Raw genomic sequence first — 27,998 nt, 5'->3', positions numbered from 1 at the left:
CTTCCCCCCCATCTCCTTTCCCCCCCCCCAATCTCCTTTCCCCCCAATCTCCTTTCCCCCCCCCAATCTCCTTTCCCCCCCAATCTCCTTCCCCCCCCAATCTCCTTTCCCCTCCAATCTCCTTTCCCCCCCCAATCTCCTTTCCCCTCCCAATCTCCTTTCCCCCCCAATCTCCTTCCCCCCCCCAATCTCCTTTCCCCCCCCCCCAATCTCCTTTCCCCCCCAATCTCCTTTCCCCCCCAATCTCCTTTCCCCCCCCAATCTCCTTTCCCCCCCAATCTCCTTTCCCCCCCAATCTCCTTTCCCCCCACAATCTCCTTCTCCCCCCCAATCTCCTTCTCCCCCCAATCTCCTTCTCCCCCCCCAATCTCCTTCTCCCCCCCCAATCTTCTTCTCCCCCCCAATCTCCTTCCCCCCCCCAATCTCCTTCCCCCCCAATCTCCTTCCCCCCCCAATCTCCTTCTCCCCCCTCCCCACTTCTCCCCCCTCCCCCTTCTCCCCCTCCCCCTTCTCCCCCCTCCCCCTTCTCCCCATCCCTCCCCCTTCTCCCCATCCCTCCCCCTTCTCCCCCATCCCTCCCCCTTCTCCCCCATCCCTCCCCCTTCTCCCCCCCCTCCCCCTTCTCCCCCATCCCTCCCCTTCTCCCCTTCCCTCCCTCTGCTCCCCCCCTCTCTTTCTCTACCCCCCTCCTTACCCTCCCCTCGCTGTCAGAAACACAGACACTGACAGACAGAGAATGAGAGACACACACACAGACAGAGAGATAGAGACACTGACAGAGGCACACTGAGGGGGGCATCCCAGCACGCTGTTGGAGGGCTCCCGGTGCTGCAGTCAGTAAGTAGAAAATGTTTTATTTATTGATTTAAAAAAAAAATTATTTCTTATTAATTTTTTTTGATTGATTTATTGGTTGATTTATTGATGTATTTATCATTTATTATTGATGATGGCTCTTTATTTGTAAAACTGAAGTGTTTAATATTTGTAAACTTCCCTTTAAACCCCTCCCCCCCCCCCCATTCCCTACGCCTAATTTGTAACCTAAGCCTGATTTTCTAAAGTGTAGACAAGGTTTTTTCGAGCGTACAAAAATCTTCACTTACTCCATTCTAAGTTAGTTGGGAGTAAGTTTTCACTCACGAAACTTTGAAATCAGGCGTAAGTGGCCAGACATGCCCCCTTTTGAAAAAAAATTTCTGCTCCAAAGTGAAACTGTTCTAACTGACTAGAACTGGAGCAAACTAAATGACGAGAATTCCGATTTCTAAGAGACTCCGTTCTACACCAGTTGCTCCTAAAAATCAGGAGCATGTGGAAACTTGGGGCCATAACATCTAAAGTTGCTTCATCTCCTGTAAATAAAAAATAGCCCAGCTTTTATCTCTTACTGAAATCATGATTCTTGCTTTTCGGGAGGACTGCACTGCTCCAGTCTCTTGCACACAGTCTGTACATAAAGAGCAAATGACAGGTGTCTTTCCACATCAAGGCCTCGACTCAATGGGTTCCATTCATAATCTGTCAACTTGGCTCAATTGATGTCACTCTCGCCTCCAAGTCAGAAGGTTGTAGGTCCATGTCTCATTCCAGAGACTTGAACACATAATCGAAGCTGAGACTTCAGTGCACTGCTGAGGGAGTGCTACACTGTCAGAATGAATTCGATGTTCCACCTCTCGGGCGGATGTAAAAGATACCATGGCACTATTCGAAGAAGAGCAGGGGAGTTCTCCCCTGTCCTGGCCAATAGCACCACCAAAAGCAGATTATTTGGCCATTACCTCATTGCTGTTTGTGGGACTTTGATGTGCACAAATTGGCTGCCACGTTTCCTACATTACAACAGTGACTACAAAAGTACTTCATTGGCTGTAAAGCACTTGTGGATCTCTTTGTGAAATGCACTATAGAAATGCAAGTTCTTTATCTTCGTGGCTATATATTTTTTAAAAGGATAGTATCCCTATTGTGAATTTTAATGGCAAACATCAATGACACAGATTCTGCAGCACAGAAACAGGCCATTCAGCACAACTGACCTACTACAACAACAACTTGCATTTATATAGTGCCTTTAACATTGTAAAACGTCCCAAGGCAAACATGTGGGCAAATTTCTGTGAAGTCCAAAAACCATAGGGCAGTAATTGTAGGGGATTTCAATTATCCTAATATTGATTGGGACAAATATAGTGTGAAGGGTATAGAGGGTGCGGAATTCCTAAAATGCATTCAAGCGAACTTTTTTTAGTCAGTATGTAACACGGGAGGGGGCAGTTCTGGATTTAGTTTTGGGGAATGAAGCTGGGCAGGTGGAAGGAGTATCAGTGGGAGAACACTTGGCTGCCAGTGAACATAATTCAGTCAGATTCAAGGTAGTTACGGATAAGGACAAGGATAGACCAGGAATAAAAGTCCCAAATTGGGGAAAAGCTAACTTTGCTAAGTTGAGAAGTGATTTGGCCACAGTGGACTGGAAACAGCTATTTGTGGGTAAATCAGTGTCGGAACAGTGGGAGGCATTCAAGGAGGAGATCTGGAAGGCTCAGGCCAAACAGGCGCCCTTAAAGAAAAAGGGTGGGAATAACAATTCGAGAGCCCCCTGGATGTCTAGGGACTTACAGGGGAGGATAAAGAAAAAAAGGGAAGCTTATGTCACATACCGACGGCTTAATACTGTAGAATCTCTGGAGGAATATAGAAAGTTCAGAGGTAAAATTAAAAAGGATATTAGGATTGCTAAGAGAGAGCATGAAAAATTCTTGGCGAGTAAAATCAAGGAAAACCCAAAGATGTTCTATATATATATTAAGAGCAAGAGGATAACTAAAGAAAGGGTAGGGCCTATTAGAGATCATGAGGGTAATCTGTGTGTGGAGGTGGAAGATGTTCTTCATGAATACTTTGCAACTGTTTTCACAAAGGAAAGGGGCAATGCAGATACTGCTATTGAGGAGGAGTGTGAAATTCTGGATGAAATAAACATAGTGAAAGAGGAAGTGTTAAGAGGTTTAATGGCTTTGAAAGTAGATAAGTTCCCAGGCCTGGATGAAATGCATCCCACGCTGTTGAGCGAAGCAAAAGAGGAAATAGCAGAGGCCTTGACCATCATTTTCTTGTCCTCTTTGGATCTGGGCATGGTGCCAGAGGATTGGAGGACTGCTAATATAGTACCTTTGTTTAAGAAGGGAGAAAGGGATAGGCCGAGTAATTACAGGCCTGTCAGCCTAACCTCAGTGGTGGGGAAATTATTGAAAAAAATCCCGAAGGAGAGGATAAATCTACATTTAGAAAGGCAAGGGTTAATCCGGGACAATCAGCACAAATTTGTTAAGGGAAGATCGTGTTTGACTAACCTAATTGAATTTTTCCAGCAGGTAACCAGGAGGGTTGATGAGGGTAGTGCGTCTGATGCAGTGTATGTGGACTTTAGCAAAGCTTTTGATAAAGTCCCACGTGGCAGACTGGTCACGAAAGTAAAAGCCCATGGGATCCAGGGCAAAGTGGCAAGTTGGATCCAAAATTGGCTTAGAGGTAGGAAGCAAAGGGTAATGGTTCAAAGGGTAGTGCGGACGATACAAAGATGGGAGGAAAAGCAATGTATGAGGAGGACACAAAAAATCTGCAAAAGGACATAGACAGGCTAAATGAGTGGGCAAAAATTTGGCAGATGGAGTATAATGTTGGAAAGTGTGAGGTCATGCACTTTGGCAGAAAAAATCAAAGAGCAAGTTATTATTTAAATGGAGAAAGATTGCAAAGTGCCGCAGTACAGCGGGACCTGGGGTACTTGTGCATAAAACACAAAAGGATAGTATGCAGGTACAGCAAGTGATCAGGAAGGCCAATGGTATCTTGGCCTTTATTGCAAAGGGGATGGAGTATAAAAGCAAGGAAGTCTTGCTACAGCTAAATAAGGTATTGGTGAAGCCACACCTGGAATACTGCGTGCAGTTTTGGTTTCCATATTTACGAAAGGATATACTTGATTTGGAGGTAGTTCAGAGAAGGTTCACTAGGTTGATTCCGGGGATGAGCGGGTTGACTTATGAGGAAAGGTTGAGTAGGTTGGGCCTATACTCATTGGAATTCAGAAGATGAGAGGTGATCTTATCGAAACATAGAAACATAGAAACATAGAAAATAGGTGCAGGAGTAGGCCATTCGGCCCTTCTAGCCTGCACCGCCATTCAATGAGTTCATGGCTGAACATTCAACTTCAGTACCCCATTCCTGCTTTCTCGCCATACCCCTTGATCCCCCTAGTAGTAAGGACCTCATCTATATAAGATTATGAGGGGGCTTGACAAGGTGGATGCAGAGAGGAAGTTTTTACTGATGGGGGAGACTAGAACTAGAGGGCATGATCTTAGAATGAGGGGCCACCCATTTAAACAGAGATGAGGAGGAATTTTTCTCTGAGGGTTGTTAATCTATGGAATTCGCTGCATCAGAGAGCTGTGGAAGCTGGGACATTGAATAAATTTAAGACAGAAATAGACAGTTTCTTAAACAATAAGGGGTTATGGGGAGCGGATGGAGAAGTGGAGCTGAGTCCATGATCAGATCAGCCATGATATTAAATGATGGAGCAGGCTCGAGGGGCCGTATGGCCTCCTACTGCTCCTATTTCTTATGTTCTTATGGTTGATGGGTGTTTTTGTGACTGGAAGGATGTTTCCAGTGGGGTTCCGCAGGGCTCAGTACTGGGTCCCTTGCTTTTTGTGGTATACATTAATAATCTAGATTTGAATATAGGGGATATAATTAAGAAGTTTGCAGATGACACTAAAATTGGCTGCGTGGTTGATACTGAAGGGGAAAGTCATGGACTGCAGGAGGATATCAGTCTACTAGTCGGGTGGGCAGAACAGTGGCAAATGGAATTTAATTCGGAGAAGTGTGAAGTATGCACTTGGGGAGGGCTAATAAAGAAACATAGAAAATAGATGCAGTAGTAGGCCATTCGAGCCTGCACCGCCATTCAATAAGATCATGGCTGATCACTCCCTCAGTACCCCTTTCCTGCTTTCTCTCCATACCCCTTGATCCCCTTAGCCGTAAGAGCCATATCTAACTCCCTCTTGAATATATCCAATGAACTGGCATCAACAACTCTCTGTGGCAGGGAATTCCACAGGTTAACAACTCTCTGAGTGAAGAAGTTTCTCCTCATCTCAGTCCTAAATGGCCTACCCTTTATCCTAAGACTGTGTCCCCTGGTTCTGGACTTCCCCAACATCGGGCACATTCTTCCCGCATCTAACCTGTCCAGTCCCGTCAGAATCTTATACGTTTCTATGAGATCCCCTCTCATCCTTCTAAACTCCAGTGAATAAAGGTCCAGTTGATCCAGTCTCTCCTCATATGTCAGTCCAGCCATCCCTGGAATCAGTCTGCTGTACCTTCCCTCAATGGCAAGAAAGTCCTTCCTCAGATTAGGAGACCAAAACTGAACACAATATTCCAGGTGAGGCCTCATTAAGGCCCTGTACAACTGCAGTGAGATCTCCCTGCTCCTATACTCAAATCCCCTAGCTATGAAGGCCAACATACCATTTGCCTTCTTCACCGCCTGCTGTACCTGCGTGCCCACTTTCAATGACTGATGTACCATGACAACCAGGTCTCGTTGCACCTCCCCTTTTCCTAATCTGCCATTCAGATAATATTCTGCCCCCAAAATGAATAACCTCACATTTATCCACATTATACTGCATCTGCCATGCATTTGCCCACTCACCTAACCTGTCCAAGTCACCCTGCAGCCTCTTAGCGTCCTCCTCACAGCTCACACTGCTACCCAGTTTAGTGTCATCTGCAAACTTGGAGATATTACACTCAATTCCTTCATCTAAATCGTTAATATATATTGTAAAGAGCTGGGGTCCCAGCACTGAGCCCTGCGGCACTCCACTAGTCACTGCCTTCTATTCTGAAAAGGACCCGTTTATCCCGATTCTCTGCTTCCTGTCTACCAACCAGTTCTCTATCCACGTCAGTACATTACCCCCAATACCATTATTAGTACTTTTAAGGTCCTACTTTTTAATTGAACTCCTAGCTCCCTAAGTTCGTCTCGTAGGACCTCATCCCGTTTGTTTACCTATATCATTGGTACCTATATGTACCACGACAGCTGGCTGTTCACCCTCCCTTTTTAGAATGTCCTGCACCTGCTCCGAGACATCCTTGAGCCTTGCACCAAGGAGGCAACATACCATCCTGGAGTCTCGATTGTGGCCACAGAAACGCCTATCTATTCTCCTTACAATTGAATCCCCTATCACTATCGCTCTCCCACTCTTTTTCCTGCCCTCCTGTGCAGCAGAGCCACCCACGGTGCCATGAACTTGGCTGCTGCTGCCCTCCCCTGATGAGTCATCCCCCCCAACCGTACCCAGAGCGGTGTATCTGTTTTGCAGGGGGATGACCGCAGGGGATCCCTGCACTACCTTCGTTGCACTGTTCTTCCTGCTGGTCTTCAATTCACTATCTGGCTGTATCCCCTTTACCTGCGGTAAGACCAACTCACTAAACGTGCTATTCACGTCATTCTCAGCATCATGGATGCTCCAGAGTGAATCCACCTGCAGCTCCAGTGCTGCAATGCGGTCTGTCAGGTGCTGCAGGCGGATACACTTCTCGCACACGTAGTCGACAGGGACACCGGAAGCGTCCCTGAGTTCCCACATAGTACAGGAGGAAGAAACACGTGTCCGAGCTCTCCTGCCATGACTTAACCCTTAGATAAACTTAAATTGGCAACAACAATGTTAAAAGGTTACTTACTGATAAAGAAAATAAAAAGAAAAGCTACTTGCCAATGACCAGCCAATCACTTACCCCCTTGGCTGTGACGTCACCTTTCGATTTATTTCTACTTCTTTTTTGCCTCCCTGCTGCAGCTGCCGCGTTGGGCCTTTATAGGCCGCTACCTCCGCGATCTCCCGCCTCTCGCCGACCACGAACTCCCCGAACTGCCGCCGCGTTGGGCCTTTATAGGCCGCTACCTCCGCGATCTCCCGCCTCTCGCAGACCACGAACTCCCCGAACTGCCGCCGCGTTGGGCCTTTATAGGCCGCTACCTCCGCGATCTCCCGCCTCTCGCAGACCACGAACTCCCCGAACTGCCGCCGCGTTGGGCCTTTATAGGCCGCTACCGCCGCGATCTCCCGCCTCTCGAGGGAGTACACATTAAATGGTAGGCCACTTAATAGTGTAGATGAACAAAGGGACCTTGGAGTGCTTGTCCACAGATCCCTGAAAGTAGCAGGCCAGGTGGATAAGGTGGTTAAGACGGCATACGGAATGCTTGCCTTTATTGGCCGAGGCATAGAATATAAGAGCAGGGAGGCTTTGCTTAAATTGTATAATACATTGGTTAGGCCACAGCTGGAATATTGCGTGCAATCCTGGTCGCCGTATTATAGGAAGGACGTGATTGCACTGGAGAGGGTGCAGAGGAGATTTACGAGGATGCTGCCTGGAGAATCTTAGCTATGAGGACAGATTGTGGATTGGCTGGGTTTTTTCTCCTTGGAACAGAGGAGGCTCATTGAGGTATATAAAATTTTGAGGGGCCTGGATATAGTGGATAGCAAAGGCCTATTTCCCTTGGTGAAGGGGTCAATTACGAGGGGGCATTGGTGCTTGGTGGAAGGTTTAGAGAGGATTTGAGGGGATGCTTCTTCTTGCGGAGGGTTGTGGGGGTCTGGAACTCACTGCCTGGAAAGGTGGTCAAGGCAGAAACCCTCACCACATTTAAAAGGTGCTTGGATGGGCACTTGAAGTGCCGTAACCTGCTGGTAAGTGGGATTGACTGGATAACCTCTTGTTGGCTGGCGCAGATACGATGGTAAGTACTTCAGGCCAACATCCCCAGCATTAAAGTACTGACCACACTTGGTCAGCTCTGCTGGGCAGGCTACGTTGTTCGCATGCCAGACTCAAGACTCCCAAAGCAAGCGCTCTACTCGGAACTCCTTCACGGCAGACGAGCCAAAGGTGGGCAGAGGAAACATTACAAGGATACCCTCAAAGCCTCCCTGATAAAGTGCAACATTCCCACTGACACCTGGGAGTCCCTGGCCAAAGACCGCCCTAAGTGGAGGAAGTGCTTCCGGGAGGGCGCTGAGCACCTCGAGTCTCAATGCCGAGAGCATGCAGAAATCAAATGCAGGCAGCGGAAAGAGCGTGCAGCAAACCAGTCCCACCCACCCCTTCCCTCAACGACTATCTGTCCCACCTGTGACAGGGACTGTGGTTCTCGTATTGGACTGTTCAGCCACCTAAGAACTCATGTTTAGATTGGAAGCAAGTCCTCCTCGATTCCGAAGGACTGCCTATGACTTCAGGGACTCTAATACGGCCAGAGTGATCTCCTGGACTAGTTTCAATTGCCTGGATGGGTCGGAGAGGAATTTTCCCAGATTTTTTTCCCCAATTGGCCTGGGTTTTTATCTATTTTTTTGCCTCTCCCAGGAGATCATATGGCTCCGGGTGGGGTGTAGTGTAAATTGTTGCGATATATGGGGTATTGCAGTTGTGGGGGGGGTGGACTGGTTGGGCTGAATGCTCTTGTCCGCCATTGTTCATAGGTTTATATGTAACCTTCAGGACTGCTGACCGAGGGCCGTGTGGCTCTTTGTTGGCCGGCGCGGACATGATGGGCCGAAATGGCCTCCTTCTGTGCTGTAAATTTCTATGTTTCTAAGGCACTCCACTGGAAAGTTAGCAAACAAAATTTGACACTGAACCACATGAGATATTGGTCAAAGAACTAGGTTTTAAGGAGCGCTGTAAAGGAGGAGAGGTATAGAGAGGGAATTCCAGAGCTTGGGGCCCAGGCAGCTGAAAGCACGGCCGCCAATGGTGGAGCGGGTAAAGTTGGGCGATGTGCAAGAAGCCAGAATTAGAGGAGCACGGAGATCTCGGAGGGTTGTAGAGATGGAGGAGATTGCAGAGATAGGGAGGGGCGAGGCCATGGAGAGATATGAAAACAAGGATGAGAATTTTAAAATCGAGGCGTTGCTTATCCGGAAGCTGAAGTAGGTTAGCAAGCACAGGGATGATGGTGCGAGTTAGGTCCTGGGCAGCCGAGTTTTGGATGACCTCAAGTTTACAGAGGGTAGAATGTGGGAGGCCAGCCAGGAGAGCAATGGAATAGTCAAGTCTAGAGGCAACAAAGGCATGGATGAGTGTTTCAGCAGCAGATGAGCTGAGACAAGGGTGGAGACGGGCGATGTCACGGAGGTGGAAATAGGCGGTCTTGGTGATGGAAAGTGTTACGTCCATAATAACGTAATGTGACTGAGTACTGTAGACGTGAGTAAGTGTGACCTTAGTCTCTTTATTCTAACTCGAGTATTGGTATAGCATGGCAGGCCTGCTTATATGCAGTGCTCCCAAGGGATGCTGGGATCTCTTGGGACTCCAACAGGTACGCCCTCAGGTGGCGGTAGAATGTTGGTTACATAGGGTTGCATACATAACATCACTCCCTCCCAAAGTCAATAGTACACATATTTACAGGGTGAGACGATCTGGGGCTTTTCACTCCCTACTCGATCGTCTCAGTACAAATGCAGGTGCAGGTGAGTTGGTTGGGCCTTTGCTGGGCAGCTGGCCTCGCTGGGCAGCTGGGGATGATGAGTTCAGCTTCGTGGTCAACCGTGATGGTTGCCACTTGTGTGTGTGTCGGAGGGTCAAATTTGGTGGTGTGCTCTTCAGGTTGCTCGTGGCTGTCTGTGAATCGCAGTTTGGTTTGATCCAAATGCTTTCTGCAAGTTAGTCCATTTGCGAGTTTGACCTGAAACACCCAAGTCCCTGTCATGTATGTAACCTTTATGTAACAACACTGCAATACTGTATATACGTAAGAAATGCACACCTTGACCACAGGGGGTGAACTTGTGGGAGACACTCCTCACCTGGTCACCCAGGTATATAAAGGGAGGTCCCACGCAGGGTCATCACTTTTTGGTCCTGTGAATAAAGGTTCAGGTCATGGAGTGACCTTGTCCATAGAATGTGCCTTGTGTGGATTTGTGGTATTGTGTAAGGACTTTACATTGGCGACGAGAAACGGGAATCAACGACCCACGAGAATGGACACCGGCAGCACAGATGAATGGTACTGTGTTGATGAGGACTGGGCCGATTTCATTGAGAGGCTTCAGCAGAACTTTGTCACGAAGGACTGGCTGGGAGACGCAGCAGCCGACAAGCGAAGGGCTCATCTACTGACCAGCTGTGGATCTAAGACTTAAGCGCTCATGAAAGACCTGCTAGCACCCGAGAAGCCGGCGGACAAAACGTTTGAAGAGCTCAGCAAACTAATCAGTGAGCACCTCAAACCGTCGAGCAGCATACACATGGCCTGACACAGATTTTATACCCACCGATGTCGGGAAGGACAGAGCATACCGGACTTCGTTGTGGACCTCCGGCGCTTGGCCAGCCTCTGTAAGTTCACAGATGCCTGCAGGGGAGATGCTAAGGGATTTCTTTATTGAGGGCATCGGTCATGCTGGGATTTTCAGAAAGTTAATTGAGACCAAGGATTTGACCTTGGAAGCGGCGGCATTGCTGGCTCAGACCTTCATGGCGGGGGAGGAGGAAACCAAGTTAATATACGCGCGCAATTCTGCCTCCAACGTGGCGATGGATCAACGTGGGAGTCAACATCATAAACGCGACACAGAGCCCCGCAGGCAGGCAAGAGCAGTTCGACACACTCCAGGCAGCAATAGACCCAAGAGTAAGTCTCCAACAGAGACAATAGCAGGCTGAATGGACATTTACGCCCCCCCATTGGACAATACGGCCCAGGATGGGGCCATTGACACCCACTAACAGGGTGCTCAAGAGCAGTCAAAGGGACATTCAGCGAGGAATGCCTTGTAACAGCTCTTTTGTTCACAACAATGGGAATCTCAGTTCATGCTGGAGGTGTGGGGGCAGACATACTGCTAGGACCTGCAGGTTTCAACAGTTCGCCTGCAGAAATTGGAACCTCACTGGCCATTTAGCCAGAATGTGCAGAAAGCCTGTAACCAGGCAAATATACGAGGCGGATGAACCAGATGCGGGGTCTGCGAGGCAAGATGACGCTTGGGGCAAATCAATGGACGCTGAAGTTCAGCGGGTCCATGTGGCAAACATTCACAGCTCATATACCAAAACGCCACCTATGGTGATGAAAGTCCGATTAAACGGCATCCCTGTACGCATGGAGCTGGACACGGGGGCCAGCCAGTCACTCATGAGCGTTCAACAATTTGAAAAGCTGTGGCCACTCAAAGCCAGCAGACCCAAACTAGAACGCATTGAGACGCAATTATGGACATACACCAAAGAAATCATTCCAGTGCTAGGCAGTGCAATGTTGGCTGTCACACACAATGGATCAGTGAACCGGCTGCCTCTCTGGATTGTCCCGGGCAATAGTCCCGTCCTGATGGGGAGGAGCTGGTTAGCTGAGATGAACTGGAAATGGGGGGATGTGCACGCCATGTCATCTGTGGAGCGAAGTTCATGCTCACAGGTCCATGAGCAATTTGAGTCACTATTTCAACCTGGCGTCGGGACGTTCAAAGGTACCAAAGTAGTGATACGCATCACCCCGGACGCCAGCCCAGTGCACCACAAAGCCAGAGCGGTGCCGTATGTGATGCGGGAGAAAATTGAAAGCGAGTTGGACCGGTTGCTGAGAGAGGGCATCATCTCGCCCATTGAATTCAGCGACTGGGCAAGCCCGATCGTTCCCGTCTTAAAAGCCGATGGCTCGGTCAGGATCTGTGGCGACTACAAGGCCACTATCAATCGGGTGTCACTACAAGATCACTACCCGCTCCCGAGAGCAGAGGACCTTTTTGCCACACTGGCAGGCGGCAAGCTGTTCACCAAGTTGGACCTCACCTCAGCCTATATGACCCAAGAACTGGCCGACGAATCTAAACTACTGACCACCATCACCATGCACAAGGGACTGTTTGTTTACAACAGGTGTCCATTTGGCATTCGGTCAGCGGCCACGATTTTTCAAAGAATCATGGAAAGCCTGCTCAAATCCATTCCTGGAACGATCGTATTTCAGGACGACATCCTCATCACGGGTCGTGACACCGAGGAACACCTCCACAACCTGGAGGAGGTGCTACGCCGACTGGACCGGGTAGGCCTGCGAATCAAGAAGTCTAAGTGTGTGTTTTTGGCTCCCGAGGTCGAGTTTCTGGGCAGGAGGGTTGCTGCAGATGGGATTTGGCCTACCAAATCCAAAACGGAGATGATTCGACGAGCGCCCAGGCCCTGCAACACATCGGAGTTGCGTTTATTTCTGGGACTCTTGAACTATTTCGGGAACTTTCTGCTGAACTTAAGCACATTGTTGGAGCCGCTACACGTGCTCCTGTGTAAGGGTTGCAATTGGTTTTGGAGGGACTGTCAGGAACGGGCTTTCAATCAGGCGCGGAACCGACCTTGTTCCAATAAGTTGTTGACCCTGTACGACCCCCGTAAGAAATTGGTTCTGACATGTGATGCATCATCCTATGGGGTTGGGTGCATGTTGCAGCAGGGTAACGCTGAGGGCCAACTACAACCTGTGGCTTATGCCTCCAGGTCATGCTCTCAAGCTGAACGGGGATATGGGATGGTTGAGAAGGAAGCACTCGCATGTGTCTATGGGGTGAAAAAGATGCATCAATACCTTTTTGGCAGGAGGTTCGAATTAGAAATGGACCACAAGCTGTTAACATCCCTGCTGTCAGACAGCAAGGCTGTCAATGCCAATGCGTCAGCTCGCATACAGCGATGGGCTCTCACGCTCGCTGCGTATGACTACACCATCCGGCACCGGCCTGGCACTGAAAATTGTGCTGACGCGCTCAGCAGGCTTCCACTGGCCACCACTGAGGGGCAGCGGAGCAAAGTGCTGAGATGGTCATGGCTGTCGATGCCTTTGACAGCACAGGCTCCCCCATCACAGCCCGTCAGATCAAAATCTGGACCAACAGAAATCCCCTCCTATCCTTGATTAAGAAATGTGTCCTGACTGGGGATTGGGCACCCGCACACAGAGCATGCCCTGAGGAGGTCAAACTGTTTCACGGATGGGTGGATGAGCTCTCCATCTAAGCTGACTGCCTACTATGGGGCAGCTGGGTAGTCATGCCCCAGAGGGGTAGGGAAGCATTCATCAGGGAACTCCACCGCGAGCACCCAGGCATCGTGCTGATGAAGGCCATTGCCCGGTCACACGTTTGGTGGCCGGGAATTGATTCAGATCTGGAACACTGTTCGCAGGTGCACGACGTGTGCCCAGCTAAGTAATGCCCCCAGGGAGGCCCCGCTCAGCCCGTGGCCCTGGTCCACCAGGCCATGGTCACGTATTCACGTAGACTACGCGGGCCTGTTCATGGGAAAAATGTTTCTCATTGTGGTTGATGCGTACTTGAAATGGATCGAGCGCATCATTTTGAATTCGTGCACGACATCCACCACCGTGGAAAGTCTTTGCGACCCACGGCTTGCCGGAAATCCTTGTTAGCGATAATGGCCCATGTTTCACAAGCTATGAATTCTGGGAATTCATGTCGGGTAATGGCATTAACCATGTCAGGACAGCACCGTTCAAGCCGGCTTCCAATGGCCAGGCGGAACGTGCGGTCCGAATCATGAAACAAGGCATGCTCCGGATTCAAGGTCCCTCCCTTCAATGCCGCCTATCGCGCCTCCTGCTGACCTATAGGTCCCGACTGCACTCGCTCACGGGGGTCCCGCCCGCAGAGCTACTCATGAAACGAACACTCAAAACTCGGCTGTCCCTCATTCATCCAGTCCTGTCCGACATTGTTGAGGGCAAGCGCCAGTCCCAAAACGAGTACCATGACCGAAATTCAAGGGGGAGATGTATAGAAATTGATGACCCCATATTTGTTCTCAATCACGCTTTGGGGCCCAAATGGCTTGAGGATACTGTAATAGACGAAGAGGGTCATAGTGGTTAACCTTAACAATGGGCAGATATACCGCAAGCATCTGGACCAAGTTTTAAAAAAAAGGTTCAGCATGGACACTGAGGAACCTGAAGAAGACCATGAGATGGTATTCACACCACCGCCAGTGAACGAGCAACAAGAACATTCAGCAGCATGCACAGTTCCTGCGGTCAGCCCAGACAGGCCGGAATCACCACAGGGGACAGGCACGCAGGCCAAGGCTCAACAGCCAGAGCCCCAACTGTGACGCTCCACGAGGGAGTGCAGACCACCCGCAAGACTTAACCTGTGATCCCAATAGACGTTGGGGGGGAGGTGATGTCATGTATGTAACCTTCATGTAACAACACTGCAATACTGCATATAGGTAAGAAATGCACACCTTGACTACGGGGTGAACTTGTGGGAGACACTCCTCACCTGGTCATCCAGGTATATAAAGGGAGGTCCCACGCAGGGTCATCACTTCTTGGTCCTGTGAATAAAGGTTCAGGTCATGGAGTGACCGTGTCCATAGAATGTCCCTCGTGTGGATTTATGGTATTGTGTAAGGACTTTACACTCCCTTTTTTGTCTATGACAGAGCCAGCAAGCCATTTGGGACCATGTCCATAGTTGAGTACAAATACAGGGTCATTGACTTCAATATCATGTGACAAATTTGCACGATCATGGTACATGCTTAGTTGATGCCGCCTGCCTTCGATGTGATCATGGAGATCAGGGTGGACTAGAGAGAGCCTTGTTTTGAGCGCCATTTTCATGAGCAGCTCGGCTGGGGGAACCCCAGTGAGCGAGTTGGGTCTGATGCGGTAACTGAGCAGGACTCAGGACAGGCGGGTTTGCAGGGAGCCTTCCGACACGCATTTCAAGCTTTGCTTGATGGTTTGGACTGCCCGTTCTGCCTGGCCATTGGATGCAGGCTTGAACAGGGCAGATGTGACGTGCTTGATCCCATTACGGGTCATGAATTCCTTGAATTCAGCGCTGGTGAAGCACGGCCCGTTGTCACTGACCAGGACATCAGACAGGCCGTGCATGGCAATCATGGCTCATAGGTTTTCGATGGTGGCAGTGGACGTGCTTAGACATTATTACATACTCAATCCACTTTGAATATGCATCCACAACAACCAAGAACATTTTGCCCAGAAACGGGCCAGCAAAGTCCACGTGGATCCTAGACCACGGTTTGGAGGGCCATGACCACAAACTTAGCGATGCCTCCCTGGGTGCATTGCTCAGTTGAGAGCAAGTATTGCATTGGCGCACGAAAGACTCCAAATCTGAGTCGATGCCAGGCCACCACACATGGGATCTGGCTATGGCTTTCATCATTACTATGCCTGGGTGGGTACTGTGTAGGTCGCGTATGAAAGTTTCTCTGCCTTTCTTGGGTAAAACCACGCGATTACCCCACAAGAGACAGTCCGCCTGTATGGACATTTCGTCTTTATGCCGCTGGAACGGCTTGATCTCTTCATGCATCTCCGCTAGGATGCTGGACCAACTCCCATGGAGGACACAGTTTTTTTACAAGGGACAGTAAAGGACCCTGGCTGGTCCAGGTCCTGACCTGCCGGGCTGTAACGGGTGACTTTTCGTTTTCAAATGCATCCATCACCAAGAATAAGTCTGCAGGCTCTGCCATTTCCACCCCAGTGGTGGGCAATGGTAGCCGACTGAGAGCATCAGCGCAGTTCTCTGTGCCTGGTCTGTGGTGAATTACATATGCAGATAGCGTGAGCGCCCATCTTTGGATGCGAGCAGAGGCATTGGTATTGATACCTTTGCTCTCTGAGAATAGCGATATGAGCGTCTTATGGTCAGTTTCTAACTCGAACTTAAGCCCAAACAGATACTGATGCATTTTTATTTATCCCGTAAACGCATGCCAGAGCTTCTTTTTCAATCATGCCGAAGGCCCTTTTGGCCTCGGACAAGCTGCTGGATGCATAAACGACCGGTTGCAATGTTCCCAATTCATTTGCTTGTTGTAACACACACCCCGTACGAAGGCGCATTGCAAGCTAGCACTAAACGTTTACAAGGATCATACAGGACAAGCAGTTTGTTGCAATATAACAGATTTCGGGCTTTCTCAAAAGCAGTCTCTTGTGGTTTCCCCCGTACCCAGTAATCTCCCTTGTGTAGCAACACGTGTAGAGGTTCTAGCAAGGTGCTTAACCCGGGTAGGAAATTTACAAAATAATTGAGGAGTCCAAGGAACGACCGCAGCTCTGTCTCCGTCTCGGCGTGTTCTTGATGGCCTCCGTCTTGGCGTCGGTGGGTCTGATGCCGTCTGCCGCGATTCTTCTCCCTAAGAACGTGACCTCTGGCGCCAGGAAAACACACTTCGAGCGTTTCAACCCGAGTCCCACACGATCTAGCTGACTTCGAACCTCTTCCAGGTTCTGCAGGTGTTCGATGGTGTCCCGACCTGTGATCGATATGTCGTCCTGGAAAACCACGGTGCGCGGAACCGACTTTAGCAGACTCTCCATGTTCCTTTGAAAAATAGCCGCGGCCGATCGAATCCCAAACGGGCATCTATTGTAGATGAACAGACCTTTGTGCGTGTTGATGCAGGTGAGGCCTTTCCAAGATTCCGCCAGCTCCTGCGACATGTAGGCCGAGGTCAGTCCAACTTGGTGAACATCTTTCCTCCAGCCAGGGTCGCAAATAGGTCGACTGCCTTGGGTAGCGGATACTGGTCCTGCAGCGAAAAACGGTTAATCATTACTTTATAGCCCCCACAAATTCTGACCGTGCCACCGCCCTTGAGAATCGGAATGGCCCACTCGTTGAACTCCACGAGATGATGCCCTCTCGTTGCGGACTGTATAACTCGATCTCCACTTTCTCTCTCATCGTATATAGCACCGCTCGTGCCTTGTGGTGGATGGGCTGTGTACCGGGAACCAAGTGGATCTGCACCTTCGCCCCCGAGAAACTTCCGATGCCTGGCTCAAACAACGACGGAAACTTGCTCAGAACCTGGGCACATGAGGCGTCGTCACGGACGAGAGCGCTCGGATGTCGTCCCAGTTCCAGTGGATTTTTCCCAGCCAGCTTCTGCCGAACAGTGTGGGGCCATCTCCTGGTACAATCCATAGTGGTATTTCGTGCACTGCTTCATCATAGGAGACTTTTACTTCTGCGCTGCCAATTACAGGGGTCAGCTCTTTGGTGTAAGTTCTCAGCTTGGTGTGAATTGGGCTAAGCTTGGGCCTGTGTGCGTTGTTGCACCACAGCCTGTCGAAGGCCTTTTTGCTCATGATGGACTGACTCGCACCCGTGTCCAATTCCATGGATACTGGAATTCCTTTCAGTTCTACTTTTAACATGATCGGTGGACATTTCGTGGTGAAGGTGTGTACCCTGTACACTTCTGCCTCCTCGGTTCGAGTCTCTAGTTCAGTTTGAGTCTCTAGTTCAGTTTGATCCTCCATGGATCGGTTTTCCTCTGCAACGTGGTGGTTTGCAGGGTTTGCAGCTTGTCTGCACATTTGCTGGAGGTGTCCCATTGTTCCACAGCCTTTGCACGCATAGTGTTTGAAGCGGCATTGATGGGGGTTGATGATCACCCCCGCAGCACCAACAAGGTGTTAACTGCCTCGCATTAACGCTTGATGGCGGACTCTGAGTTATCTGAGGTTGTGCAGCTGTTGGCGTGTACATTCTGCCATAGGCATTCCTGCCTGAAAACAACGTTACTTTGTGTACAGGATAAGGGTTTGCAAGCTTAGCTCAGGGTGAAATAGGATGGCAAGTTTGCAAACGGTCTGGTTCGGACTCATACAGTGGCCAGGCAGAGGGATGGAGTTGGTGGCTGGGGGAATGGAGCTTGTGGCTGGAACCGAAGACATTAGCTTCGGTCTTTCCAATATTTAATTGTAGGAAATTTCTGCTCATCAAATACTGGATGTTGGACAAGCAGCTAATGTCTTTATTTCACTAGACCCTCTTCCCACCCTAATTACCTTTTCCTACCCTGCACCTCATATCCCTCTATTCCCTATTCCCTCACGTATACATCAAAGCCTCCCCTTAAATGTGTCAAAGGTATCTGCTACAACCACTCCATATAGCAGAGAGTTCAAAATAGTGGATGAGAGAGCGCTTGCCATGGCTGCTTTTGTGTAATTCATTTTCATTAGCAAGAATACAGGAAACAATGCAGCTATAAAAAGATATTTTATATTTCTTAATCAGCTGACATCTAACCAGTGTAAAGGATGAAAATTCAGATCTGGAGTGCATAGATTTGGAAAAGTGACACTGGCAAAATTGAAACACTTATTTCACTGACAGGCCCATAATGGTCCTGTGGTTCGTATCATTGAGCAATGAGAGAAACTGTCTTCTGCAGAGACAAAATATAAAAACCTTGGCAAACTAGTAGACAGCTCCTCGGCGGGGTCCGCCCAATGGCAACTTCCTCGGCGGGGCTCTTCCGATCCGCCGGCCATCCTGGATACTTCACACCCCGCCGGCTCCCCCCCCCCCCCACTAGGCCCCTCTCTGCAGGGCTGCTTGCCTGTGGGGGCTGAGGCTGCAGGGTCTCTGTGTGAGGTCCGGGCCTGGGGCTTGCCTGTGGGGGCTGAGGCCACAGGATCTCTGTGTGAGGTCCGGGCCTGGGGCTTGCCTGTGGGGGCTGAGGCTGCAGGGTCTCTGTGGCTTGAGGTCCGGGCCTGGGGCTTGCCTGTGGGGGCTGAGGCTGCAGGATCTCTGTGTGAGGTCCGGGCCTGGGGCTTGCCTGTGGGTGGATTGAGGCTCCAGCTCGGTCAGCGCTGCTCTCTGGGGACCCGGGGCACGGCAGCACCCCGGGGAGCAGCAGCCTGTGGAGTGGTGAAGTCTTCCCAGCTCCCACGGACCGTCCCCATCCACCTCCGGCCGAGGAGCGTCGGCCCATCGCCTGCAACGACCCACAAAGGTAAACTGTGCGTCTCGCCCCCGTGGGATACCTGCACCATCACTCTGCCAAGAACAGGTATTAGTTCCCTGGTGTAGGTACGCAGTTTCACCGTGACCAGGACCAGCTTGGGTCGTGCAGCTGGGTTAATCCACAGTTTATCAAAAGTTCTCCAACTCATCAACGACGGACCCGAGCCCGTGTCCACTTCCATACTCACAGGGACTCCGTTGATTTTTACTTCCCTTATCACTGGGGGCGAATCGTCGGTACATGTGTACAGTCCCAACACCTCACCATCTTCTGCCTGCTCCTCGCTGAACAGTGGATCATCCCCCATCTCCTCAGCCACACGGTGAGTCTGATTTCTTTTACACATACGCTGAAGGTGGCCTTTAACGTGGCAGGTATTGCACGTGTACTCCGCAAACCTGCACCGGTGAGCCCCATGGCTTCCTCCACAATGCCAGCATGGTGCTGCTTGATTGGCCCCCCTCAGCGGACTCTGAGTTCCAGGATCCCGAGGTCCGTGCTCTCTGCCTCGGGCAGAGCCACGTTCTGCAGTTTTGTCCGTGGTGGGCGCTATCCTGTGGACAGTGCCTGCCGGGTTCGAGACTGTGTGGATTATTTGCTTGGTGCTACAAGTCGAGGTCATATGTGCCCGGCTGATGGCGATGGCCTTTGTCAGAGTGACTGTGGGTTCCGTGGCTAACAGCTTGTGAAGGAGTCCCTCGTGGCCAATCCCCATAACAAAAACGTCTCGCAGCGCCTCGTCAAGGTGTGCCCCAAAATCACACGGCGACGCGAGTCTCCTGAGGTCCGCAGCATATTTGGTGACATCCTGGCCCTCGGGCCTGCAGTGATGGTAACATTTGTATCTGGCCGTGAGGATGTTCTCCTTCGGTTTCAACTGGTCACGAATGAGTTCAGTCAGCTCCTCGTATGACTTGTCCCTGGCGCTCCCGGGTGCCAGCAAATCCCTGACGAGACAGTAAACCTCATCTCCACAACTGGAGAACAATATCGCCTTACGCTTATCTCTCATTGCGTCCGTGTCCTCCGTCAGGTCGATTGCTGTGAAGTAGTGCTCGAGCCTTTCCGTGAAGGCCTCCCAATCATTGCCCACGGTAAAATCCTTTAGTGAGACCAGAGTAGCCATGGTTGTGTGAAGTTCGTCCGCTTCCTAGTTGCCAATGTGGTGTATGTAGCACACAAATCACTGACTCCACACGGTCTGGTGTAAGTCTAACTGCTGTGACCTTCGTCCTTTATTGTTCAGCCCCAGAGTGCCTCTCAGGTGTGGTGGTCAGCCTTATATAGTGCCTGTTGCTGGCACTTCCAGGTTTCCCACCACAGCGCCCTCTGTGGTGTGGCATAGTGCTTACATTACATTTATGGTACTGGGACGATACACACATCATTACATAACACCCAGCTTCTCCAGTCTATCCACATAACTGAAGTCCTTCATCCCTGGAACCATTCCAGTAAATCTCTTCTGCACCCTTTCCGAGGCCTTCATGTCCTTCTTCAGAATTGGACACAATACTCCAGTTGGAGCCGAACCAGTGTTTTATATAGGATTAGAATAACTTGCTGGCTTTGGGGTACAAATTGCCCCCCGCACAAAACGGTGGTTTTTACCGCAACTGCAATTCAGGTTCACTCTTTCGCGAAATTGTGCTCTTTGCTTTTCTTTTGTTTTGATCCGGAAGTTGGTTATAATGGGGATAGTGACTACACCTGAGGGGCAAAGATGCGGCGGTGACAGCAACTGAGGGGCGCAAGTTGGGGGCGGTGCGGAGTGACCGCCGCGATGACATCATCATGGCGCCGCATCACCACGGTTCTCCCTTTCACTTAAAACTTCGGCCCACTGGGCCACCAGGGAGGGTTTTGGCTGAGCCAGCGGCCTGGCACCCAAGAGGGGATGCGTGTCAGGCTGCATGTTGGCAGCCTGGCTGAACCAGGGAGCATAATTGTCGGGCCGACCTGGCAGACGGCTGACAAAAAAAAACATGGCGGCAGTGCGCCCTCCCCTTTAAGGGAAGCCGCACCGCTGCTGTAGAAGGCCACAGCCTCACTATAACACCGGGTGAAAGCTTGTTTTGGCACCGCCGGGCGGGCCGAAGATTTTCAGAGTGGAATGTCACTGTCGGGGTGTTAGTTTGGCGGTGCGCACGGTGATGATGTGCTTACCACGGATGGGCAGCAGTGGAGCGGTATGGGGGGAGATTGGGGCATCGCCGGGAAAATTCAGGAGGGCAATTGGGCTAGCAGCGGCCATTCCACCAAAAATCACCGGCCACTCCACTCCGCGGCATGGCCGCCGATTTGCAGTGGTAACTGGCCTTAAGGAGAGGGGCAATTTTGGCCCCTATGCCTCTATTTATAAAGTCCAGGATGCTGTATGCTTTATAAACTGCTTTGTTAACCTGTCCTGGCACCTTCAGAGATTTGTTAAGAGCAAATCATTCTTTGATTTTGCCCAAAGGAAAGTGTAGCAGTTTTAAAAAAATGCAACTGAAGATATTCAGTTCTTGGCAAAACTTGAGTAGGTAAAAGCAGCCAGTGGCTGCTTGTGTGCTCACTGTGTGTCCAATTGGTGTCAGTTGCAGAGCCCACTAGCAGTGGTTGATGAGGCCCTTATATGCTGACCATCTTCATCTGGGGCTGGCTGGCTTTGCTACCGCCGCTCATTCCAATCCACGCCAGTATTGTGCAGCGCTGTGATTCACGTTACCCACCTCCTCGGGGGCAGAATCTAACTGCCCCGGCCTCTCCCAGCCCAACTGGCCCAAGCATCTGAAGCGATTCTTTAGCACCACAAGTGTTTGAGTACTTTGGTTGTCTTTGTGCACTCGTTGTGTACTCTCTGCCGGGTACTGCAGTTGGGTAGAGCTGTCATTGGCATAGAATCATAGAAATTTACGGCACAGAAGGAGGCCATTCAGCCCATCATGTCTGGCCCAGTCGAAAAACAGCTATCCAGCCTAATCCCACTTTCCAGCTCTTGATCCGTAGCCTTGCAGGTTACGGCACTTCAAGTGCACATCCAAGTAATACTTAATTGTGATGAGGGTTTCTGCCTCTACCACCCTTCCAGACCCCCACCGCCCTCTGGGAGAAAACATTTCTCCTTAATGCCCCTCTAATTCCTCTACCAATTACTTTAAATCTATGCCCCCTGGTTATTGGCCTCTCTGCCATGGGAAACAGCTGCTTCCTATTCACTCTATCCAGGCCCCTCATTATTTTATACACCACAATTAAGTGTCGAAGGTCCGAATGGCCAACTCCTGCACCTATTTTCTATTTTTCTATGTTTCTGTGTCCCCTCAGCCACCTCTGTTCCAAAGAAAATAACCCCAGCCTATCCAATCTTTCCTTATAGTTAAAATTCTCCATTCCCGGCAACATCCTCATGAATCTCCTCTCTACCCTCTCCAGTGCAATCACATGCTTCCTGTAATGGTGACCAGAACTACACGCCGTACTCCAGCTGTGGCCTGACCAGTGTTTTATATAGTTCTAGCATAACCTCTCTGCTCTTATATTCTATGCCTTGGCATAGTCATACCGCATAGCACCTAAGTATCAACCATTTTATCCTTCATTTTCCCTCAAACAGCTTTATGATGTTTGATTGCGTGAGAATGGCAGAATCCTGTCATGGGATGTGTGCGTCAACGTGTGACATTTTTTGGCATTGTGGTAGGCGCTGTGTGTGAACAGTTAGTTAATGATGCCCCATAGCTTGGGAAAGCATTCAACCAGGCCCCGCCTGCCTGCTCAGGTGGATGTTAAATGTCCCATGGCATTGTTTTAGGAAGAGCAAGGAAATTCTCAGGGTCATCCCTCAACTAATGTCAGCAAAAACCGCACTAACTGCCCCTACTGTGAAATAGTGCTGAAACAAAATGGCTGCCACATTTGCCAATGTAACAGTCCCCAAGCTTTAGAAAGAACAAATTCTTTGTGTGAAGCACTTGGAGATAACTGCTTATAGTGGGTATGTAGGTGTCAACACGATTTTCCCAACAGATGCATTGGACTGGTTGGATGAATCTGTTATTTGTGAGGGGAACAGAAGGAGTAGTTTTCATTGCAAAATGCCGCCAATAGATAAACTCTCGACATGGAATTATTTCAGTCGGAAAGTACCAAGAGTGAATGTGGCGTTCGGCTATCAGTTAGCATGTGAAATCCTCTGATAGTATTTGTCAACCGCTTTGTTCACACGTTCTTCAAACACCTCCAGTGTTAGCCGACTCTCTTAGAAGTGATTTAAGTATAATCATAATTGCACCTTAATGAGGCTCACTGGACACCCATTTCTGCTTGAAATAGCCACGCTTTAAATGGCAACTTTGTCATTGACAGTAACGGTAATGAGAAATGGTTGCACTTTTTAAACCTCGGCCGTTTAAGTGGTGGTGACTGTATTTGGTGCCGTGGGGAGGTGCTTTATATAAATCAGAGTCTCTGTGCTCTGTGTTGTGATGGGAAAGATTGCTCACCATTCCCGAGGAGCTGTACTTCTCCAGATAGCTCTAGACCTTTCTGACGTGACCGAATTAGCAATAGGTACGTGTGTGCTGGACAAGTGAAGGCCAGAGGCAAAGGTCGAGCCCATCAATCTGACAATTGTTGTGACAAGATAATAGACACAGTGTACAACAGCCTGTCATTGCTGATTAGACACAGCCCCTGAAAGATCTCTCAGACAGCAGAGGAGGAACTAAAATTGATTACCGTGTCCCCATGAGAGGGGAGGAAAAAATGTCCTCCACCTATTGGAAAGTGCGTGTGTGTATATGTGTGTATCAATATATATGTGTGTGAGAGAAATCCTGCTGACAGGAGATCCTACTGTCTGTGGGGGGGAGATCCTACTGTCTGGGGCGGGGAGGGGGGGGGGGGAGATCCTATTGTCTGTCTGTGGGGGGGTGGGGAGAGATCCTACTGTCTGTGGGGGATGGGAGATCTTACTGAATGTCTGGGGGGGGGAGATCCTACTGAATTTCTGGGGGGCGGGAGAGATCCTACTGTCTGTCTGTGGGGGACGGGAAATCCTACTGTCTGTCTGTGGGGGGGGGGGGGGTCCTACTGTCTGTCTGTGGGGGACGGGAGATCCTACTGTCTGTCTGTGGGGGACGGGAGATCCTACTGTCTGTCTGTGGGGGGTGGGAGATCCTACTGTCTGTCAGTGGGGGACGGGAGATCCTACTGTCTGTCTGTGGGGGACGGGAGATCCTACTGTCTGTCTGTGGGGGGTGGGAGATCCTACTGTCTGTCTGTGGGGGACGGGAGATCCTACTGTCTGTGGGGGAACGGGAGATCCTACTGTCTGTGTGTGGGGGACGGGAGATCCTACTGTCTGTCTGTGGGGGGTGGGAGATCCTACTGTCTGTCTGGGGGGTGGGAGATCCTACTGTCTGTCTGTGGGGGGGTGGGAGATCCTATTGTCTGTCTGTGGGGGACGGGAGATCCTACTCTGTCTGTCTGTGGGGGGTGGGAGATCCTACTGTCTGTCTGTGGGGGACAGGAGATCCTACTGTCTGTCTGTGGGGGATGGGAGATCCTACTGTCTGTCTGTGGGGGACGGGAGATCCTACTGTCTGTCTGGGGGGGGTGGGAGATCCTACTGTCTGTCTGTGGGGGACGGGAGATCCTACTGTCTGTCTGTGGGGGACGGGAGATCCTACTGTCTGTGGGGGACGGGAGATCCTACTGTCTGTCTGTGGGGGGTGGGAGATCCTACTATCTGTCTGTGGGGGGTGGGAGATCCTACTGTCTGTCTGTGGGGGACGGGAGATCCTACTGTCTGTCTGTGGGGGGTGGGAGATCCTACTGTCTGTCTGTGGGGGACGGGAGATCCTACTGTCTGTCTGTGGGGGACGGGAGATCCTACTGTCTGTCTGTGGGGGGTGGGAGATCCTACTGTCTGTCTGTGGGGGACGGGAGATCCTACTGTCTGTCTGTGGGGGAACGGGAGATCCTACTGTCTGTCTGTGGGGGACGGGAGATCCTACTGTCTGTCTGTGGGGGACGGGAGATCCTACTGTCTGTCTGTGGGGGGTGGGAGATCCTACTGTCTGTCTGTGGGGGACGGGAGATCCTACTGTCTGTCTGTGGGGGACGGGAGATCCTACTGTCTGTGGGGGACGGGAGATCCTACTGTCTGTGGGGGACGGGAGATCCTACTGTCTGTCTGTGGGGGGTGGGAGATCCTACTGTCTGTCTGTGGGGGGTGGGAGATCCTACTGTCTGTCTGTGGAGGACGGGAGATCCTACTGTCTGTCTGTGGGGGACGGGAGATCCTTCTGTCTGTGGGGGGTGGGAGATCCTACTATCTGTCTGTGGGGGGTGGGAGATCCTACTGTCTGTCTGTGGGGGACGGGAGATCCTACTGTCTGTCTGTGGGGGGTGGGAGATCCTACTGTCTGTCTGTGGGGGACGGGAGATCCTACTGTCTGTCTGTGGGGGACGGGAGATCCTACTGTCTGTCTGTGGGGGGTGGGAGATCCTACTGTCTGTCTGTGGGGGGGGGGGTCCTGCTGTCTGTGGGGGATGGGGGGGTGTAATGTATGAATAAAGAGTCTGACTGGATACTGTGAGCTCAAAGTAAAGTGTGACCTTAGTCTTTTATTGCAGGTCACCAGAGTACCTCTCCAGCATGTGAGGCCTCCTTAAGTACCTGTGCTCCCAAGGGATTATGGGATCCCTTGGGACTCCAGGGGATGAGCCCTCTGGTGGCTGTACAAAGTATATACAAGTTTACATATATAACAACACTCCCCCCCCCCCCCCACCAAAAGTCAACAATGTAACTCTTTACAAGATGAGTCGATCTTTTTCCCTGGTTGATTGTCGGGGCAGATGCTGGGTTTGATGAATCATTTGTTGGGCCCTCGCTGGGCTGCTGTGCAGCTGGCCTTGCTGGGCTGCCTGGTGTGGTGAGTCCAGCCTAGCTGCTGTGGATGATGGGTTCTGCTTCGTGGCCAACCGCGGTGCCGGTTGCCACTGGTGTATATGTTGGGGGGTCAAAGAAGGTAGGGTCCAAGGTGGGTTGCTCAGGATAGTCCGTAAATCTGAGTTTGATTTGGTCCAAGTGTTTCCGATGAATGAGTCCATTTGAAAGTTTGGCCCGAAACACCCTGCTCCTGTCTTTGGCTACGACAGTGCCGGGAAGCTACTTGGGACCTTGTCCATAATTCAATACAAATACAGGATCATTGATTTCAATCTCACGTGACACATTTGCGCTATCATGGTATGCACTTTGTTGAAGTCGCCTGCTCTCTACCTGTTCATGTAGATCAGGATGAACTAACAAGAACCTTGTCTTAAGTGCTCTTTTCATGAGCAGTTCAGCAGGTGGGATCCCAGTGAGTGAGTGCGGTCTCGTGCGATAACTAAGCAGGACTCGGGATAGGCGAGTCTGCAGTGAGCCTTCAGTTACCCTCTTCAAGCCCTGCTTGATAGTTTATACTGCTCTCTCTGCCTGACCATTGGACACTGGTTAAAAGGGGCAGATGTGACATGTTTGATCCTGTTGCGAGTCATGAATTCTTTGAACTTGGCACTAGTAAAACATGGCCCGTTGTCGCTCACAAGGACATCGGGTAGTCCATGCGTGGCAAACATGGCCCGCAGGCTTTCAGTGGTGACAGCGGACGTGCTTGCCGACATTATCTCACATTCAGTCCATTTGGAATACGCGTCTACAACTATAAGGCAAACGGACCTGCGTAGTCGACATGGACTTTAGACCACGGTTTGGAGGGCCAAGACCATAAACTTAGTGGTGCTTCCCTGGGTGCATTACTTAACTGTGAGCATGTATTACATCTGTGCACACAGGACTCTAAGTCCGCATCGATACCGGGCCACCACACGTGAGATCTGGCTATCGCTTTCATCATTACGATGCCTGGGTGGATACTGTGGAGGTCACTGATGAAGGTGTCTGTGCCCTTCTTGGGAACTCCTACCCGATTTCCCCACAGAAGGCAGTCTGCCTGTATAGACATTTCATCTTTGCACTGCTGGAACGGCTTTATCTCTTCCTGCATTTCCACTGGGACACTGGACCAGCTCCTGTGAAGCACACAGTTTTTAACTAGGGACAGTAAGGGGTCCTGGCTCGTCCAGGTTCTAATCTGTCGGGCTGTGATGGGTGATTGCTTACTCTCAAATGCTTCCATAACCATGACTAAATCTGCGGGCTGCGCCATTTCCATCCCCATGGTGGGCAATGGCAGCCTACTGAGAGCATCGGCACAGTTTTCTGTGCCTGGCCTGTGGCGGATGGCGTAGATGTATGCGGACAACGTGAGCGCCCATCTCTGGATGCAGGCCGATGCATTAGTATTTATCCCCTTACTCTCGGAAAACAGGGATATCAGTGACTTATGGTCAGTTTCCAATTCAAATTTTAGCCCAAACAGATATTGATGCAATTTCTTTACCTCACAGACACACGCTAATGCTTCTTTTTCAATCATGCTCTCTCAGCCGTAGACAGACTCCTGGATTCTCTCTCAGCCTTAGACAGACTCCTGGATGCATAAGCAACCGGTTGCAGTTTCATAAAATCATTAGCTTGTTGCAATACACACCCGACGCCATATGACAACGCATCACACGCTAGTACCAAACGCTTACATGGATCATACAACACAAGCAATTTGTTTGAGCATAACAATTTTCTAGCTTTTACAAAGGCATTTTCTTGGCTTTTGCCCCATACCCATTCGTCTCCTTTACACAATAAGGCGTGCAGTGGTTCTAGCAGGGTGCTGAGACCTGGTAAGAAGTTACCAAAATAGTTCAGGAGTCCTAGAAACGGCCCCAGCTCTGTCACGTTCTGTGGCCTCGGTGTGTTCTCGATTGCCTCCGTCTTCGAATCGGTGGGCCTGATGCTGTCCGCCGCGATTCTTCTCCCCAGGAACTCCACTTCAGGCGCCAGGAAAACGCACTTTGAGCATTTTAACCTGAGCCCCCCGCAGTTGGGTCGACAAAGAACCTCCTCCAGGTTCTGCAGATGCTTACTTGTATCCCGACCTGTAACC

The 27,998-nt window shown here is 50.5% G+C and overlaps 1 protein-coding gene across 1 annotated transcript in view; it reads right to left on the bottom strand.

Annotated features, from left to right (window-relative positions):
• The window catches only part of mycbp (MYC binding protein), an 82,510-nt gene extending 62,430 nt beyond the window's left edge, over nt 1-20,080 (bottom strand). The window contains exon 1 of the mRNA XM_070888302.1: nt 19,954-20,080. Coding sequence (XP_070744403.1) covers nt 19,954-20,080 — 127 coding nt within the window. The remainder of the gene's footprint in view (nt 1-19,953) is intronic.
• Nucleotides 20,081-27,998: the final 7,918 nt, after the last annotated feature.

The sequence above is a fragment of the Pristiophorus japonicus genome, chromosome 8 (genome assembly GCF_044704955.1).
Source record: "Pristiophorus japonicus isolate sPriJap1 chromosome 8, sPriJap1.hap1, whole genome shotgun sequence".
Lineage (NCBI taxonomy): Eukaryota > Metazoa > Chordata > Chondrichthyes > Pristiophoridae > Pristiophorus > Pristiophorus japonicus.
This window is presented reverse-complemented; position numbering and strand designations above follow the sequence as displayed.